The sequence below is a fragment of the Xenopus tropicalis genome, chromosome 7 (genome assembly GCF_000004195.4).
Source record: "Xenopus tropicalis strain Nigerian chromosome 7, UCB_Xtro_10.0, whole genome shotgun sequence".
NCBI classification, from domain to species: Eukaryota; Metazoa; Chordata; class Amphibia; order Anura; family Pipidae; genus Xenopus; species Xenopus tropicalis.
The window spans coordinates 92,789,194-92,806,803 of record NC_030683.2 but is presented as its reverse complement, the minus strand read 5'-3'; the positions used below and the strand labels follow the sequence as shown (position 1 = coordinate 92,806,803).

At 39.7% G+C, this 17,610-nt stretch overlaps 1 protein-coding gene across 1 annotated transcript in view; it reads left to right on the top strand.

The window, feature by feature from the left end:
* Positions 1-14,681, top strand: part of tmem88 (transmembrane protein 88) — a 73,394-nt gene extending 58,713 nt beyond the window's left edge. Inside the window, exon 2 of the mRNA XM_002938612.4 lies at positions 13,423-14,681. Coding sequence (XP_002938658.3) covers positions 13,423-13,692 — 270 coding nt within the window. The 3' untranslated portion in view covers positions 13,693-14,681. The remainder of the gene's footprint in view (positions 1-13,422) is intronic.
* The last annotated feature ends 2,929 nt before the right edge of the window (positions 14,682-17,610 follow it).

The window sequence follows — 17,610 nt, the reverse complement described above, 5'->3', positions numbered from 1 at the left end:
TTCAGTAGAACCCTTCTTGGCAAAATGATCCTCTTCCTCATACTACATGAGCTGGAAATAGAGCTAAAAGCAGTGTTACAATTATGCTATCTAGTAGACATGTGAGGTTTCTTTATTCTGGAGAAGGTGCACTTGCCAGGAGACAACCCTTAAATACATTATACACATTATTTTTTACAGAGAAATGATGAAAGGACTGGAGAAACAGCTTTTTGATCTGATGCAACTCTAATGGTGGAGGCCAGTGAGACTGTGGAATGCTCAGCATGGTGATTTTGTAATGGCAGAATGGCATAATATATTTAACAGGATGGAAAGGGACTTCTCCAGGGTCAGCCTGGGGGGTGCAGGACCAGGACTGCTGCCCCAGGGACCCGCACCCCCCAAGGTTTCCCCAACACATCCCCCGCACCCCCCTAACCCCCTGCAGGAGCCCCTGCCAGCCGCCCGATGTCGCTGGTGAAAAGGTCTGCGCATCGTTAGGCACCCCCAGTGATTGTAATGACTTACCAGATGCACCGGGCCAGTGCCCCTGTTAGGAGAGAACCGCACCAGCCTGAGGTACATGCAAGCAAGAAATAATTTACCTCCGGTCTTCTTTTTTCACAATCCAGGGCCAATGCATGTGTATTAGAGTAAAGCTAGCTTTTGTAAAAGTTTGACTTTTTCACTCTTTTGCTTATGTGCAATTAGCGCGAAGCATGAAAAGGACTGGTCTGTCACCTGTAACTCACAGGTACCCAGGACCGGTGCAAGTTTCTGCTAACAAAAGCACCAGACCGGGGTATCAGGTAAGTGATTACAATCACTGGGGGGGGGGGGGGGCTTAACATTTGCCACCCCCCTGTGATTGTTGCTTTCCTTCTCCTTTAATGCAGATGTATGTAATGTATAGTACTGCCTTTTCAATGAGGATCTAGAATCACTGAATGGGGAGGTTCCTTAATGGGATTTTCTTTTGATTTTACTTGTAAATTATCAGTGTAATTACCTGGCACTCCACTAAACTGCAAATCACTGCACATGTTAGTAGTAGTGCATTGAAACTTTGTCTATGAATGCTGAGGATACAATGCCTGAAAAGTATGAATCCTTTACTGGCTATGGAAGAAAGGGCACTGTGGCTTACTGCAGGGCTGGCTCCGACCAATACCTTATGCTAAAGTGCTTGTAAAAGTGGCAATTTCTTAGAACCCAGGAAAAGTAATATTGATATTTTTTTTATTTATTACCTTGGCCCATATACAAGTATATTTTGTACATTGATTTTGACAGTAACATGCTCTAAATCTCTGTGCTGATTAAAGGAACCGCCTGAGCCACTGCTGACTTGTTTTATGTGCTAAGATGATTGATTTTCAATGCCCCGACTCACAGTTCAATATAAAGGAGAAGAATGATTCTCTTGTAACAAATCCTAAATGAGGCATAGATTCAAATCTGATTCATATTCTGGCTCCCGAACAAAGTGGAACAGTTATACAGTATATGCTAGTACAATTGTGTAATGGCTTTACAGGTGCTTCTGTAGCGAACATATAGCCATTAGAGCTTTTGACTTAATAGCGGTCATCTTGCTTATTTATCAGAAAGGGACTTCTGTAAATATTATATTCTGTGCGCACAAGTAACAAGCTTCACAAGCATTATGTGCAAACAGCCTTAAATATCTGTAAAATGCCCTAAAACCTTACAAAGTTAAGATGCTAGACATCCAGGAAATCAGTTTTTTCCTCAATAGCTTTGACTGTGACTTGGAACATGATAATATAAATATGGGCACCCATAAGGACCTGACCCCTATACATATAGCTTATATGGGCAGGGCTCTTGTCACTCTTGTAGAGGCAATGCTACTGACTCCACACTATTCAAACACCCATCTCTAGTGGGTAATGGTCTGAACATTATTCCAATGTCACCTAAGTACCAATAGTGTTTAGGTATTAAACTTAAACCTTATTGTACTGGGATGACTTTGGGTGCCTCACAACAGAGAATGATTTCAGCATTGCCCCAAAAAGAACCTCATACTAGATGCTGTGATAACATGGTTACCTTGTTAGTTAACAGCAGAATGGCACTTGACAAAGTCCTTGAAGTCATTTCATTTGGGTTTCATCAGGTTAAAAGAGTTCTCCACCCAAAAACTACATGTTGCATAGTAAAAGAATTTGCTATTTTAACTTAAAAGCTGATTAACCGACCTGGAGGAGACCTGGGTCCTGATACATCATTTTAAGAGTCAGACTGAGATAGCAGAAAGGGAAACACCAAATACTACTTTCAATCGCAATTACATTTACAAATATTTTTTACCCCATGAGAATTTGCAATAAATGTTTATTGGAAAACTGATTAGTGTTACATTTTTATTAATTATGCAAAAAAAGGGTTTGGGTGGAGAACCTATTTCAGTAAATGAAGCCACATTTTAATAAGAATGTGTGTAAATGTTTTTACCCTTTTCAGAAAGCAGAAAAAACTATTTAATTAGGGGGCACTAACATTAAACTCACAGCACAATTAATTAAAAAAAAAAAATCCAGACAAGAATCTCTTTTGATTTACCCCTATTGGCTATTTCTTGACAGCTCAGACACAATCGACATTTCAGGCTCCCAATTACATAGCATTTAAATTTCCATCCAGTCACAGTGTGAGTTCATCCTCACCTCTGACTAGAGATACCCCAGTTTCCCCTACTCAGGAGACCTATTGGGTGCAAAGCACATTAAAATATTTCAATATTGCTTTAGAGGAAAAGGGTCAAATAAACAAACAAACAAAAAAATGATTAGTGTAATCCGGACGTTATCCAAAACACAAAACCAATGCCAATGAGGTTGTTAATGGCGGCTAAAATTAAACACATAAACAACCTTACAGAGCAGTATTGGAATGTATTGATTTTGGCTCTGCTATTTAAAGCACACATGTTTTTTTCATATGCTGGATGCATAACAATCTTCCTCCTACAGATACAAAGTATATTCGGTTTCTTATCGAAATGGTAATTTCATGTATGAAAGTGATTGTCTCTTTAATCTAGTGAAAATTGCTACAGTTAATCAATGTCCCAGATAGAAGCATTGGCCAATCCCTAATCATTCTGCATTATGACAGAGATTCTTGTGCATTCTAGCACAACCTCCCCCTCCCGCCACCCGCTGTTTCCTGCTTTGTGGACTCTTTCTGACAGACCTTCATATTATTTACATAATAAGAAATATGTGCCCTTTAGATGTTCCTTTTAGCACAGTTGCTGGTGTACTGTGAGGTGATATGAACATGTACTCCGTGTTCCCTGTGTGTAAATAAATGCAGATTTCATTGTTTATTTACAAGAGACAAAAAACAGTATAAAGTAGAAAATTATAAACAGTCATTCACTAACACTACATGGACTTATTGAAAGCAAAAGCAATATACTATAGTTCTCACCAAACACAATTGTTAAGTTTCCAGTTAAATTTAATTAGTTGTTGTGTTGTCCCTCAAAGGCTGCTTGTCTCGCTTACCTATGCTTATATTAGAAATTGAAGCATAAGTGCAAATGGCAAATTTGCAAGCATAAATGCAATGGTGCTTGCAATCTACATGCTCTTTTAATGTGAGCTTAGCACCAATGTGCAGGCTGCTTGGATCAGGTACAAAGTACAGTCATTCAGTTGTAGCAAATAAGTTTTCACCCTAATTATCAATTGACCTTCAAGCCTGACTGAGTGGTATCTAGAAGATCAAATAGGCTTGCTACCAGGGGGGCCAGCCCCAGAGTTTGGGAACCCCTGTCTTAGGCCAATAACACACCAGGAGATCAGTTACCTCGACTAATTCTCGCCGCTAGGAAAGCATTTGAGGAGATTAGTCGCCACCACTAGAGAAGATTAATTGTGGGGGAAAATAATCTCCTTGTGTGTCACAGCCTTTAAAGTGCTGCTCATACACACATCTGCCATGACCCTAGTGAATCGCACACTGCCACTGTACCTGGCACCAGGGGCATTTGTAGCTGCAATGCAAATTGCAGGTGTGAACTAATATGCTGGACTCTAGGGGTAAGATGCAGCACTGTTGGTAAAGAACATTTATTATTTGTGTGCATTGTGCACCTAGAACTTTGTACTTCGATTAATAAATACATTATCATCACAAAGGTCAGCACTGACATCCTTCTATTTCACCTTCATTTATATTTCTTCATCCTATTAAATGAGACTCTGACTTATGCAGCAACTGGCACAGATGAGGGTCAAAAGTTTCTGCATATCAGAGTGGGATCAAACAGAGCCTCAACCACATAAGAAAGGATTTTTTTGCTGAACCCAATGGCTGCTACTGCTTTGGATAGAAGATATGTATAAACTGCAAAGACTTTGGTTATACTAATAAAGAGAGATGCAGAAAAATGGAGAATGATCTACTAGCCATGGTGACTTGGTTAAACATATTTTCTAATTAATTCAAACTGTGTATTTGTTCAAGAGAAAATTAAAAAAAATTGCTATTTCTGGCTTAATGGGTTAATATCCCAGCTTGTCAAGGAAGTATGTCGCACAACAATTGTCATATACCCTAAGGCTTGTCTCACCTAGGAATGAAAGTATTAACTCAGTTGCTATGGAAGCCATACCTAGAGGCTTGGCTAACGATAAACCCTACTGAAATACCTGCTGTACCTCTTTACTTTGCTAGTATAATTTTTACATCATTATAACCTAACAACGATTATTGCTTTTGTTTTCACTTTAATGAAAAACGGGCTTCTAAAAGGGGTTTTTATGAATGTATACTTTCTGTAACTGTGGTTTATATGTTTGATATTAGCTAAATATTTACTAATTTAGCAGCAATATTCTGTACATAAAGCTGAATATATAAATCTCCAGATGTAGATGCAATCTTGTAACAAATCTTATATTATAAATATAATTCCAGATGTAGACTTGATTACTCAAATAATTGTAACTTTATAGTGTAGGTTGTAGCACAGCTGTCTTTAGGGGATGTATTTTCTTGACCCTACACACATTGTGAGCACAGCTACAGACTTTAGTTATAAGTAGAATAAGGTGGGAAAGTTCAATAACACATCTCATTTAGTAGGGAGAGATGGTGCCTATACTAGCAGTGGGGGGATAATAGCCTCTGGGAATGGACTGGGGCTGTGGGATAGCAGGTATAGTAGGGAGAGATGGTGCCTATAGTAGCAGTGGGATAATAGCCTCTGGGAAGGGACTGTGGCTGTAGAATAATGGCCATAATAGTGTAGCAATGGAAATAGCCTAATACCAGGAATGGAATAGCTTAGAGGTGGGGATGAAATGGCAAGAGCAACACTTTATATTAGTGTTAAGTAGAATAAGGTGGGAAAGTTCAATAACACATCTCATTTAGTAGGGAGAGATGGTGCCTATACTAGCAGTGGGATTATAGCTTCTGGGAAGGGATTGTGGCTGTGGGATAGCAGGTATAGTAGGGAGAGATGGTGCCTATAGTAGCAGTGGGATAATAGCCTCTGGGAAGGGACTGTGGCTGTGGGATAGCAGGTATAGTAGGGAGAGATGGTGCCTATAGTAGCAGTGGGGGGATAATAGCCTCTGGGAAGGGACTGTGGCTGTGGGATAGCAGGTATAGTAGGGAGAGATGGTGCCTATAGTAGCAGTGGGATAATAGCCTCTGGAAAGGGACTGTGGCTGTGGGATAGCAGGTATAGTAGGGAGAGATGGTGCCTATAGTAGCAGTGGGATAATAGCCTCTGGAAAGGGACTGTGGCTGTGGGATAGCAGGTATAGTAGGGAGAGATGGTGCCTATAGTAGCAGTGGGATAATAGCCTCTGGAAAGGGACTGTGGCTGTGGGATAGCAGGTATAGTAGGGAGAGATGGTGCCTATAGTAGCAGTGGGATAATAGCCTCTGGGAAGGGACTGGGGCTGTGGGATAGCAGGTATAGTAGGGAGAGATGGTGCCTATAGTAGCAGTGGGATAATAGCCTCTGGGAAGGGACTGTGGCTGTGGGATAGCAGGTATAGTAGGGAGAGATGGTGCCTATAGCAGCAGTGGGGGGATAATAGCCTCTGGGAAGGGACTGGGGCTGTGGGATAGCAGGTATAGTAGGGAGAGATGGTGCCTATAGTAGCAGTGGGGGGATAATAGCCTCTGGGAAGGGATTGTGGCTGTGGGATAGCAGGTATAGTAGGGAGAGATGGTGCCTATAGTAGCAGTGGGGGGATAATATCCTCTGGGAAGGGACTGTGGCTGTGGGATAGCAGGTATAGTAGGGAGAGATGGTGCCTATAGTAGCAGTGGGATAATAGCCTCTGGGAAGGGACTGTGGCTGTGGGATAGCAGGTATAGTAGGGAGAGATGGTGCCTATAGTAGCAGTGGGATAATAGCCTCTGGGAAGGGACAGTGGCTGTGGGATAGCAGGTATAGTAGGGAGAGATGGTGCCAATAGTAGCAGTGGGATAATAGCCTCTGGGAAGGGACTGTGGCTGTAGAATAATGGCCATAATAGTGTAGCAATGGAAATAGCCTAATACCAGGAATGGAATAGCTTAGAGGTGGGGATGAAATGGCAAGAGCAACACTTTATATTAGTGTTACCCAATATGTGGTCCTGTAGCTGTAGCTAAAGAACAAAAAAAACAGTAATTATTAACAGAGAATTGGGTGCTGGAAACTGAACATCATCAACAGCTGAAGTCCCTTAGGTACTCATGTGGCATTTATGTGTCTATCATGGTACTAATGTATCGTATGTATTATGGTGAAAATGGTGCATAAAAGTAATATTTGTAAAGAGCTTATGACATAGCATCTGTTGAGAAATCCCTATTTTCAGAAAAAATATATACAGATAGAAGAAAACTCACACTTGGAGATTCCTAGGAAATGCAGAACTTTGAATTGCAGCAATACTAATTCTCTAATAGAAAATGCAAAGGGTTTTTTTGGAGACTGTGAATATGTGGCCTGAGCAACTGGGACCAATGATATTTAAACAGTATAACTATTCGCTGTAAAGAACACTTGTAGCATGGGGAAAATTAGATTCTTTAACATATTTATTGGTAGGCCAATAAATATATATATATACATTTTCCATGCCTTGGCAAACATGCATTGTTTCATTCTCAAAAGGCATGTATAGGAAACATGAAACTCAAACCCTTAGGTGCTATTTAGCTCTTTAGTTTAGTAGAAAACAATTGTATTTGGCAGGGTGACTTTAAGGAAGGAGTGAACATTTTAGCATAGGAAAAACAAATTGTATTAAACAACCAAGGGAAGTTTTTTGTATTGCACCTTAGTGCCCAATGTATTTGTTTCTCTTTACCCTGAAGATAGAGGGTAGACAAAAACCAGCCGCTTGCAAAAAGAGAGGTGGTTTTAATTGATTTTAACCAAGTCTTCTGTATAATGTTTGATATGGATTTTGTATAAACAAGATTGATTTTTTATGGCTCTGTGTGCATGTATATACAGGTTCTTGGCCCCATTTCCTGCATCGCTTTTGGCAGGTTGTAGCTAATTTTTTGCTTGGTATTGTTTCCTGGTTTGCACCTCAAGTAATCTGTGAGTATCACAAATGGCCCTCACACTTTGGGTTATTAAGTACAATATATAGTGGGACGACTTCCATCAGAAAAAAAAACAAGACTTCCAGACCTTGTTGTTGGTAGCGATCAGATAGATCTGTCTGCACATGTCTCAGACACAAACAGCTTTGTACTCTTGTGGCACTTTCATCTTCTGTGCTTTTAGATGTAATGACTAAACCATATCATGGAAAACCTAATTTCATCATCTGCAGTAGAGCGTGTTTGTGTCCCTGGGATAATACAAAGCCAGTCATCAGAAGTTATTACAGGCAATTTTCTATGGAATAAGAGACAGCCATTCAAGAGTTGTACCACTGTTTACCGATGATAGTGCCATTCATTCCCTTCCAATAGGCATCAATATATGTTACGGACTGTTTTACTTTTTTATTTTCTAGATTTATTGGCAGCTGTGAAAATGGGTATCATTTTAGTACATAAAAATATAACTAGTTTTTGGAAGCTTGGGGTGGTATTGTTTCAAAATTCATTATATTAGCACTATTAACATTTGTAATATCTTGAAAAGTAGAAAAAATAATTTAGGATTTACAGGTAAATCCTAAAAGGATTATGATATAAGTAGGAAGGCTTTAGCAGCAGATATGGGAACAAGAGGCAGGGACACCTTTACAAAAAGATAAAAGCATGGCAAGTGGTATATCATTCCAAAATGCAATGGTTTCTGGTGTAACATACAGGCATTGCAACTTGGAGGCGAGTCTGCATTATGTATGCCATTGCTTCTGGAGTTTAGCCCCACAATCTTTGCACAATTAGATTTCTTGCATATAAGGATATATACAGTGGTGTGAAAAACTATTTGCCCCCTTCCTGATTTCTTATTCTTTTGCATGTTTGTCACACTTAAATGTTTCTGCTCATCAAAAACCGTTAACTATTAGTCAAAGATAACATAATTGAACACAAAATGTTTTTAAATGAAGGTTTACGTTATTAAGGGAGAAAAAAAACTCCAAATCTACATGGCCCTGTGTGAAAAAGTGATTGCCCCCCTTGTTAAAAAATAACTTAACTGTGGTTTATCAATTTCAATTTTCAATTTCAATATCAATTTCTGTAGTCACCCCCAGGCCTGATTACTGCCACACCTGTTTCAATCAAGAAATCACTTAAATAGGAGCTACCTGACACAGAGAAGTAGACCAAAAGCACCTCAAAAGCTAGACATCATGCCAAGATCCAAAGATATTCAGGAACAAATGAGAACAAAAGTAATTGAGATCTATCAGTCTGGTAAAGGTTATAAAGCCATTTCTAAAGCTTTGGGACTCCAGTGAACCACAGTGAGAGCCATTATCCACAAATGGCAAAAACATGGAACAGTGGTGAGCCTTCCCAGGAGTGGCCGGCCGACCAAAATTACCCCAAGAGCGCAGGGACAACTCATCCGAGAGTCAACAAAAGACCCCAGGACAACATCTAAAGAACTGCAGGCCTCACTTGCCTCAATTAAGGTCAGTGTTCACGACTCCACCATAAGAAAGAGACTGGGCAAAAACGGCCTGCATGGCAGATTTCCAAGGCGCAAACCACTTTTAAGCAAAAAGAACATTATGGCTCGTCTCAATTTTGCTAAAAAACATCTCAATGATTGCCAAGACTTTTGGGAAAATATCTTGTGGACCGACGAGACAAAAGTTGAACTTTTTGGAAGGTGCGTGTCCCGTTACATCTGGCGTAAAAGTAACACAGCATTTCAGAAAAAGAACATCATACCAACAGTAAAATATGGTGGCGGTAGTGTGATGGTCTGGGGTTGTTTTGCTGCTTCAGGACCTGGAAGGCTTGCTGTGATAGATGGAACCATGAATTCTACTGTCTACCAAAAAATCCTTGGTATCCATCTGTTCGTCAACTCAAGCTGAAGCGATCTTGGGTGCTGCAGCAGGACAATGACCCAAAACACACCAGCAAATCCACCTCTGAATGGCTGAAGAAAAACAAAATGAAGACTTTGGAGTGGCCTAGTCAAAGTCCTGACCTGAATCCTATTGAGATGTTGTGGCATGACCTTAAAAAGGCGGTTCATGCTAGAAAACCCTCAAATAAAGCTGAATTACAACAATTCTGCAAAGATGAGTGGGCCAAAATTCCTCCAGAGCGCTGTAAAAGACTCGTTGCAAGTTATCGCAAACGCTTGATTGAAGTTATTGCTGCTAAGGGTGGCCCAACCAGTTATTAGGTTCAGGGGGCAATTACTTTTTCACACAGGGCCATGTAGGTTTGGATTTTTTTTCTCCCTAAATAATAAAAACCCTCATTTAAAAACTGCATTTTGTGTTTACTTGTGTTATCTTTGACTAATAGTTAAATGTGTTTGATGATCAGAAACATTTTGTGTGACAAACATGCAAAAGAATAAGAAATCAGGAAGGGGGCAAATAGTTTTTCACACCACTGTAGCAGACACCAGTATGACTGAAGCAGAAGGCATACTTTTGGTTTCCTACTGCCAAAAAAAGTAGTGGTAAACCCTGTGAGTGCAAAGTATATGGATAATAAAGGGTGTTTGGGAACCCAGTGTAATAAGAAGTCTAGAACAACAGCTGTTTGGGTAGCTTCATGAGTTAGAAGGTAGTGGGTGGTTAGGAAGCTGTTCCCATAATTACATAACACAAGCATCATAAATGTTCATGGAGATGCCAAATAAGGGCTAAAATTTGTTAATAGGCAGCCTCTATGCACACTATTAGCTTACATGGGGCTTTACTTGGTAGTAAATCTTTGTATTCAACCTTAACTTACCACCAAGTCTTCAAAAATAACTACCTGGTTTGGGGGCACTGGGAGCAACATCCAATGGGTTGGTGAGCAACATGTTGCCCCTGAGCCACTGGTTGGGGATCACTGTGCTAGAGAAATTTGTGGGAAGTATGTTTCTCAAACAGCTATTTAACCTTTTCTTTCACATTGTTTGGAAATAAGCAGTTCTCTAGCAGATAATCTGATAATCATTTCTCGCCCTGGACTGAGGAAAAATACCATTGCGTATGCTCACAATAGCTGGCTTTTAGCAGAACATACGTTTGGATGGTAAACCTTTGTGGGTTTGTAATTTCTTGCACGAGTGAGCACAAAACTTGTTTAGCCGCTGCCTCTGTCTCTGCTAGAGAAGTGGATGAGACTTTCATTAGACTCTTGTAGCTATTGACCTTGGCAAAATATTCTGCATTTGCTTTATAGTCACTCACGCACCCACCCCTTACCCCATACATGTCAGCAGAGAAAGGATGAAGCCTATGGTTGGAGATTATGCAGCAAAGTGGAATGTAGTTATATTGTTGCATCCATTTTAATTGATGGTAATTATCGGTGAATTAGACTACAACCAGCATTGGCTGTTATTGAATTCAGTTGTGAAGATGATAGTTACATCTTCTAATGTGGGCATAGAAATTGGTATTCTTGGGCTACACTAAATGCATTTATATGCACTGAATAGTATATCAGCGCAGCAGATCAGCACAGTTAAACATGGTTAAGCATGGTTTGGCTGTGTATGATTTATTTCCCTTGGATTGGGAAGCTCTATATGAATATATAACTACATAAATACATAAATCACCCCCTAGTATGCCTTACTCATGGGCATCACATTTGAAATCATTTTTATTTTCTGTGCTGCTAATCAGAGAATTTTTTTTATAGGCATGTTCTTCGTACTAAAATATATTTGGGGCATATACTGGACATTAGTGATGGGTGAAATGTTTCGCCAGGCATGGATTCGCGGCAAAAAATTTGCTGCACGGCCAAAAATTGTCATCCGTGTCTAAAGAATAGGTGCGCGGCAAAAGAATAGGCGCTGGCGGCGGCAAAAGAATAGGCGCTGGCGGCGGCAGAAGAATAGCCACGCGACAAAAGAATAGCCGCGGCCAACAAAAGAATAGCTGCGTGACAAAGAAAATAGCTGCGGGCGACAAAAGAATAGCTGCAGGCGACAAAAGAATCACTGCAGGCGACAATTTTTTTTGACGTGCAACATTTTGCCGTTTTGCAAATCTTTTGAAAGATTCGCAAATTTTTCGGCGAAACGAGACAGATTCGCTCATCACTACTGGACATCTGTCTGTAGGGAAGCCCCTACTGATGACTGTTTTGCTGCTGGTCATCAATGTTTGTGTTTAAATCATTCCAGAATGGGGAAAAAAGGGAAATTCAGGATTAAAGTTTCTAATGAGTGAATGCTTCTATGTTTTGTGCCTTCTCTAGAGCAGTGATGAGTGAATCGGTCCCATTTTGCTGGAAATTTGTGAAACTGATAAAAAATTAGCTAAAGTGACTAAAAATTCACACACAGATACCGTATGGCTTTTTTGACTTGACCACAAATCTTTTTGTTGCAGTGATTATTTGCAGCAGTTTTGCAAAAAAATAAATTGCCAGTGGTGAAATGCAGAATTTGGCAGCGAATCCATGCCTGCCGAAATAATTTGCTCATCACTACCTGTGCATTCAACCTATTATGAATCCCATGATCAGGTTTTTTTTAAGTAGATCATAAAGAAGGGTCAGAGCTGGCGCTGGGCCCAGACCTCACTATATGGACCACCATGGAACAGACTGTGATGGTTACTCTTACCATTAAACCATTTTGCCCCTTTTCTTATATCATTAATGGGGTTGGGTCAAGGAAACGCTACATGGCGCAAGTCAGTTCAGGAGTGTTAGTGACAGTTTTTTTTTTGTTTTTTGTAAATTACCATTATAAATATGGTGAGGTGTGAGTGAGTCCTGTATGCCCCATGCATGGCTGCAGCAGCTGCTACTTCTAAAGTGCCAATCTCCACTGCACTCTGCACTAAAATATTCTGTGTTTTATTCCTAACACAGAATAAAAGTTTCTGTTTTATTATGGTTTATTTATATAGTGCAATCAGCAAAACATGGGGGAAGAGAAGGAAATCAACAAAGCAGTTACACGGAAAAGAGCAAGCATAATATAACAAGACAGGAGGCCAGAGGGCTCTGCCTCTAGAAGCTCACAGAACTGCAATATGGTTGTTCTATGGGTGCCATTCTGTGGAAGCAATGAAAGAACAGTAATTCTTGCAGACACGTGAAGTCTTGGAAAAAGCAATGATGTGAACCCCTGCTCTAGACTTCAGGACAATTTTATTGTCTATAATAACTAGATACTGTTTCTCTATGAAACAAAATTACACATGCACCTACTTGAACCTCTCATTATTTGAATTGGGAAATGTATATTTAGCAATAGCAGACCCAGACTGGCAATCTGTGGGTTACCAGAGGGGCTGCTGTATGATGCTATAGACAGTCACTACTCATTGGTCTATTTTTGCCTCTGTGTATTTGGAATGCCATTGGAATCCCAGTCCATACCTGAGCAATAGTCAAATATCATAGATATTTGAACAGTTTAGCAGCTCCATCGTATCTAAATAAACACTTGTATGCAGATAAATGAACTTAATCAGATATGATCCACATTTCCATAGAGCACCATATGACCACACACAGTAATGGCTACAATGCATTGCTTTGCTCGTATTTAACATGTGCCAGATCACAGCTCAGGTTTTCATCTCTTACAGACCAATTGTTCCAACTGCTGATTCCATATTGAGGGAAAAGCTGAGAGGGCACATACATCTAACCATAATCTGTATATTGATAATAAGTAATAATCTGATTCATGTTGATTTATGCTTCGCATTACCATACAGACAAGCATGGTCTGTTTAATAGGCAGAACACATCTTCAATACATGGCCTATTAAATCCCCCGTGTTTATACATTCTGTCATAACCTATTTTTTTCTAACACAGGTCCTGCATTCTGACGCCTCGTACTGCAAAACCCTACTGGATGACAACAGCTCCTCTGCTCTGATAATCCTGGGCTTCGTTATGATGTCTCCACTGATTGTGCTGGCCATGGCTGTGTACTGTGGCCTAGCCAGGAGACTGCGGCTCTTCATGTGTTTCCAGCCCTACACACGGGCTCTGTATAAGGGGGTGCGATGGAGATGGTACGAAGAGGGCGGAATATGTGGCTGTGCCAGAGAATGGAATAACCATGTCAAAGCATGGGTATAAATGTTCCACAGACTGATACCAAGTTATTATTTCTCTTTGCCCTTCTGGAAAGACCCCTCCTTCGTTCCTAGTGCATTAATAAACTCAGGTCTTCTGCAAAGCTTTCTGGTTAGTTGCAAAGAACAGTTACCAGCTGCCAAATCAACCCCTCTTTCCTTTTCCTTTATGTCCTTGTTTAATGGAGGTCAATACAAATAGTATTTCTTGTCTGCTATCAGGACCCTGATAACAGCACCCAGAAAACTATATTTATTCATCCCAATATTACAGGTTGTCTATATGTAGTGTGCACTGGCTATTTATGCTTATTATTGAAGAGCCTACTCATAGGATTCTATTGGTGTATTGTATTTTGTTAATTGTGTACAGAACATCACAACTGTGTTTGGGTGGCAGTAAGTATCCATTGGTAATTACATTGTTAGAGCCATTAGGTGATGTATTAGCTGCATTTACAGGGGATATGTCCTGCAGTGCTCACTGTATGAAGTAGATTTACTGTATATACATCATCTGCAGCATGTAAAGCACTGTTCTCAACAAAGCACTGCACATTTGCATGTTATTCACGGCAACTGGAAAGTGACATCTGCTAAGGCAGCAGCATCCTCTGGGTTATGTTGTGGCACTGCCTTTAAAATGCCTAATAGTCGGGACTATAAATAAGAATGAAAATGTCTGTCTCTCTCTTTTTCTGTCTGTCTTGCCCTATCTGTTTTCTAACACCATTACAGTATATTCCACAAAATATACCCAGAGAGAAAGAAGGCATCTTAACACGTAATAAAGGTATATTGGTGTTTCATTCTCTATGTAATTTAATCTTAGCCAAGGGAAATCAGTCCGTTATCTGAATGTTGTACAGTAACTGATTTTTTGTACATTTTTGCCTAATTCTTAAATGTAATAAATTTGCACTGTATTAGGGAAAGATTGGAAAACACTGTATTAAGGAAATATTGGAAAACAATAAAGATATCCTTATCGCAGTTCAGCAACTGAGTTTTTACTTAATACTGAAAGCTGTGCAGAAAATTAACTCTCTCTGGTGACATCGCTCAAAGCCTCTGGACGACACAACAAATTTATTATAGGGCTCCTCAAACTTAAACCTTAGACCTGCTTATCAGTTGGTGCCCATTGAACCCCTATAACTCTTGGGACCTCCAGCATTGGTAGTTTATGCTTCAGATAATTACACTCCCTAGTGTCCATCTCCACACTGTCAGGGACCGATACTATGAAATAGGTGAAGTTGATGAAATAGTTACCTTTGCCCTGCTGGGACCTTTTAAAGTTGATATAATTTTTTTCAAGTTTTTAAAAGCTTTTCCTTACCCCAACCATTCCAACCCATGGGCCAATGTAGTCATCTTTAGTAAGATTATACTAGATGAATAAAAGAGAAAGACATATTAAATGAAAGGTGCCTAATGTAGGGTTGTATTTAGTTCAGTATACCACTTGCCATTGCTAAAATTATGTATTTCATTGTAGAAAATGATTTCATCTCAATAAAACAATCAGTCAAATGAAATTACTTTTTAAAATAAAGGTTAAACATCAAATAGTATTTTCCACTATTCATGTTATAATACAATTTTTTATGAAATTATTCATTTTCTACAAGGAAGTATGAACAATTAAAATATTCATGAACAATGAATATTTTGGTGAAATTAAATAAAATGAGTTTAAAGGTGACTGTTGGGGGTGCTATAAAGTGAATTTGTACAGTTGCTAACCTCATCCCTACATATATGAATAAGTAACCCAGTTCAATGAATACTAGTGTAGCCGGCAGCATGCATCATCCCTGCTGATTACTAATTATGCTTTCTTATTAGAATATAACCTATACTTGAGTTTTTGCCTTTTATATCTGGAAAATACTAATAGCATGAGATAGCAACTAGTGATGAGCAAATCTGTTCTGTTCCACTTCACCATAGAATTCGCAAAACGGCAAGAAAATTTGCGAAACGCATTTGTTACATGTTTTTTTTGTCGCCCGCGTCTTTTTTGGTCGCCTGCAGTTTTTTATGCAACTGCGCCCAATTTTGCCGTGACCACGGCCAATTTGACGCCGCCCAGAATTTTTTTTACGTGCACCGAATTCAATTCGCCAAATGCCGAAATTCGGCAATTCGCTGCAAATCCATGCTTGCCGAAAAAGTTCTCTGATCACTAATAGCGATCAGAGAACTTTGTTATTCATGTTATTATATTTTTTTGTCGCCCGCGTCTTTTTTGGTCGCCTGCGGTTTTTTATGCAACTGCGCCCAATTTTGCCTTGACCACGGCCAATTTGACGCCGCCCAGAATTTTTTTTACGTGCACCGAATTCAATTCGCCAAATGCCGAAATTCGGCAATTCGCTGCAAATCCATGCTTGCCGAAAAAGTTCTCTGATCACTAATAGCGATCAGAGAACTTTGTTATTCATGTTATTATATTTTTTTGTCGCCCGCGTCTTTTTTGGTCGCCTGCGGTTTTTTATGCAACTGCGCCCAATTTTGCCTTGACCACGGCCAATTTGACGCCGCCCAGAATTTTTTTTACGTGCACCGAATTCAATTCGCCAAATGCCGAAATTCGGCAATTCGCTGCAAATCCATGCTTGCCGAAAAAGTTCTCTGATCATTAATAGCGACCATACATGTTTATTTCACAGACTCTTACCTATAATGATGCACTTAAAATATACATAATATCCTGCATTGTGCAGAACTAGACTGAAATCAATGCAAGGGGGAATGTTGCTGGCTTACCTATATAATTACCTATACAACTCTATACACTGGGCTATTGGATTGTCTAGAAACAGTTGGTAGTATTTAAAGGGATATATAAGCTACATAGAAACCAGTGCAGTGTATTTCATTAGATTAGCCCTGTAGCTTATATATCTATGGAACAGCCATCAAAAATACTTGTACCATGGCCCATGAATGTAAAAGCAAAATTCACAGAAATATTTCCAAATACATCATGATTTCAGCTTGTCCCTTGGAATTGTCAGATGTGTAAAGCATTACCTTGTGCATGGGAATTTGTTGGGAGCAGACTCCTAGCACAGTTGTAACAGCATAAGTACAGACTGTCGGAGTAATGTAATAAACAACATAACATTAGCCCAAGTCTTGCAACCTATAGCAACCCTCTGCTTGCAAATTTTCATTCGAAGAGTTGGCCAATAAATGCTAATTATTGATTGACTGCTGTGGGTTAGTAGATCTGTGGCAAACCTAGCATATCTTATTGCCCTGTCTAGCTCATTAACAGACTACAGGAACTTGACTAAATGGGTGTGCATAGGTTTAAAATGCCAAAGGATTTAAGTTGGTCCAAAGGACAGAAACAATTTGATACTTCATTGGAGAAGTAAAATCATTGGTAAGAGTCAATGATGAGAAGAGGGTACATTATTCTCTTCTTTATTATCCCTTATTTGTATAATGCTTGTATGTTATCCAGAGCTCTGCAAATACTTTACTTATTTGCAGGAGCTCCAGTGGAGCTTGGTTTTAAGCCATACCAACCAGACAATGCTAGCATCTGTGATAGGCAGTCCCTATTTATATAACCAATAAATGAGGGCCAGCAGGAGATTTGATTGCCATGGTTCATGACGAAAGGGACTCCTACAAGACAAGGCATGTACTCTAAGCCTGAAATGTTCATTGGTACATTCCATTAAAATGCCGATATAACATATGGCTAATCTTACAGGTAAGAGTAGTTCTCTGCAGAATAGAACAATATGTTTCTGCACATATAGGTTTGAAATTCTATAGAAATAAACCTGCTCACCAGGTCTACAGGAAACTTTCTGGGGGGGGGGGGGGGCAAAGTCATCAACCAAGAGCACCCTGTTATATTTATATTTATTTTGCAGAAACCTTTGCCATAACTACA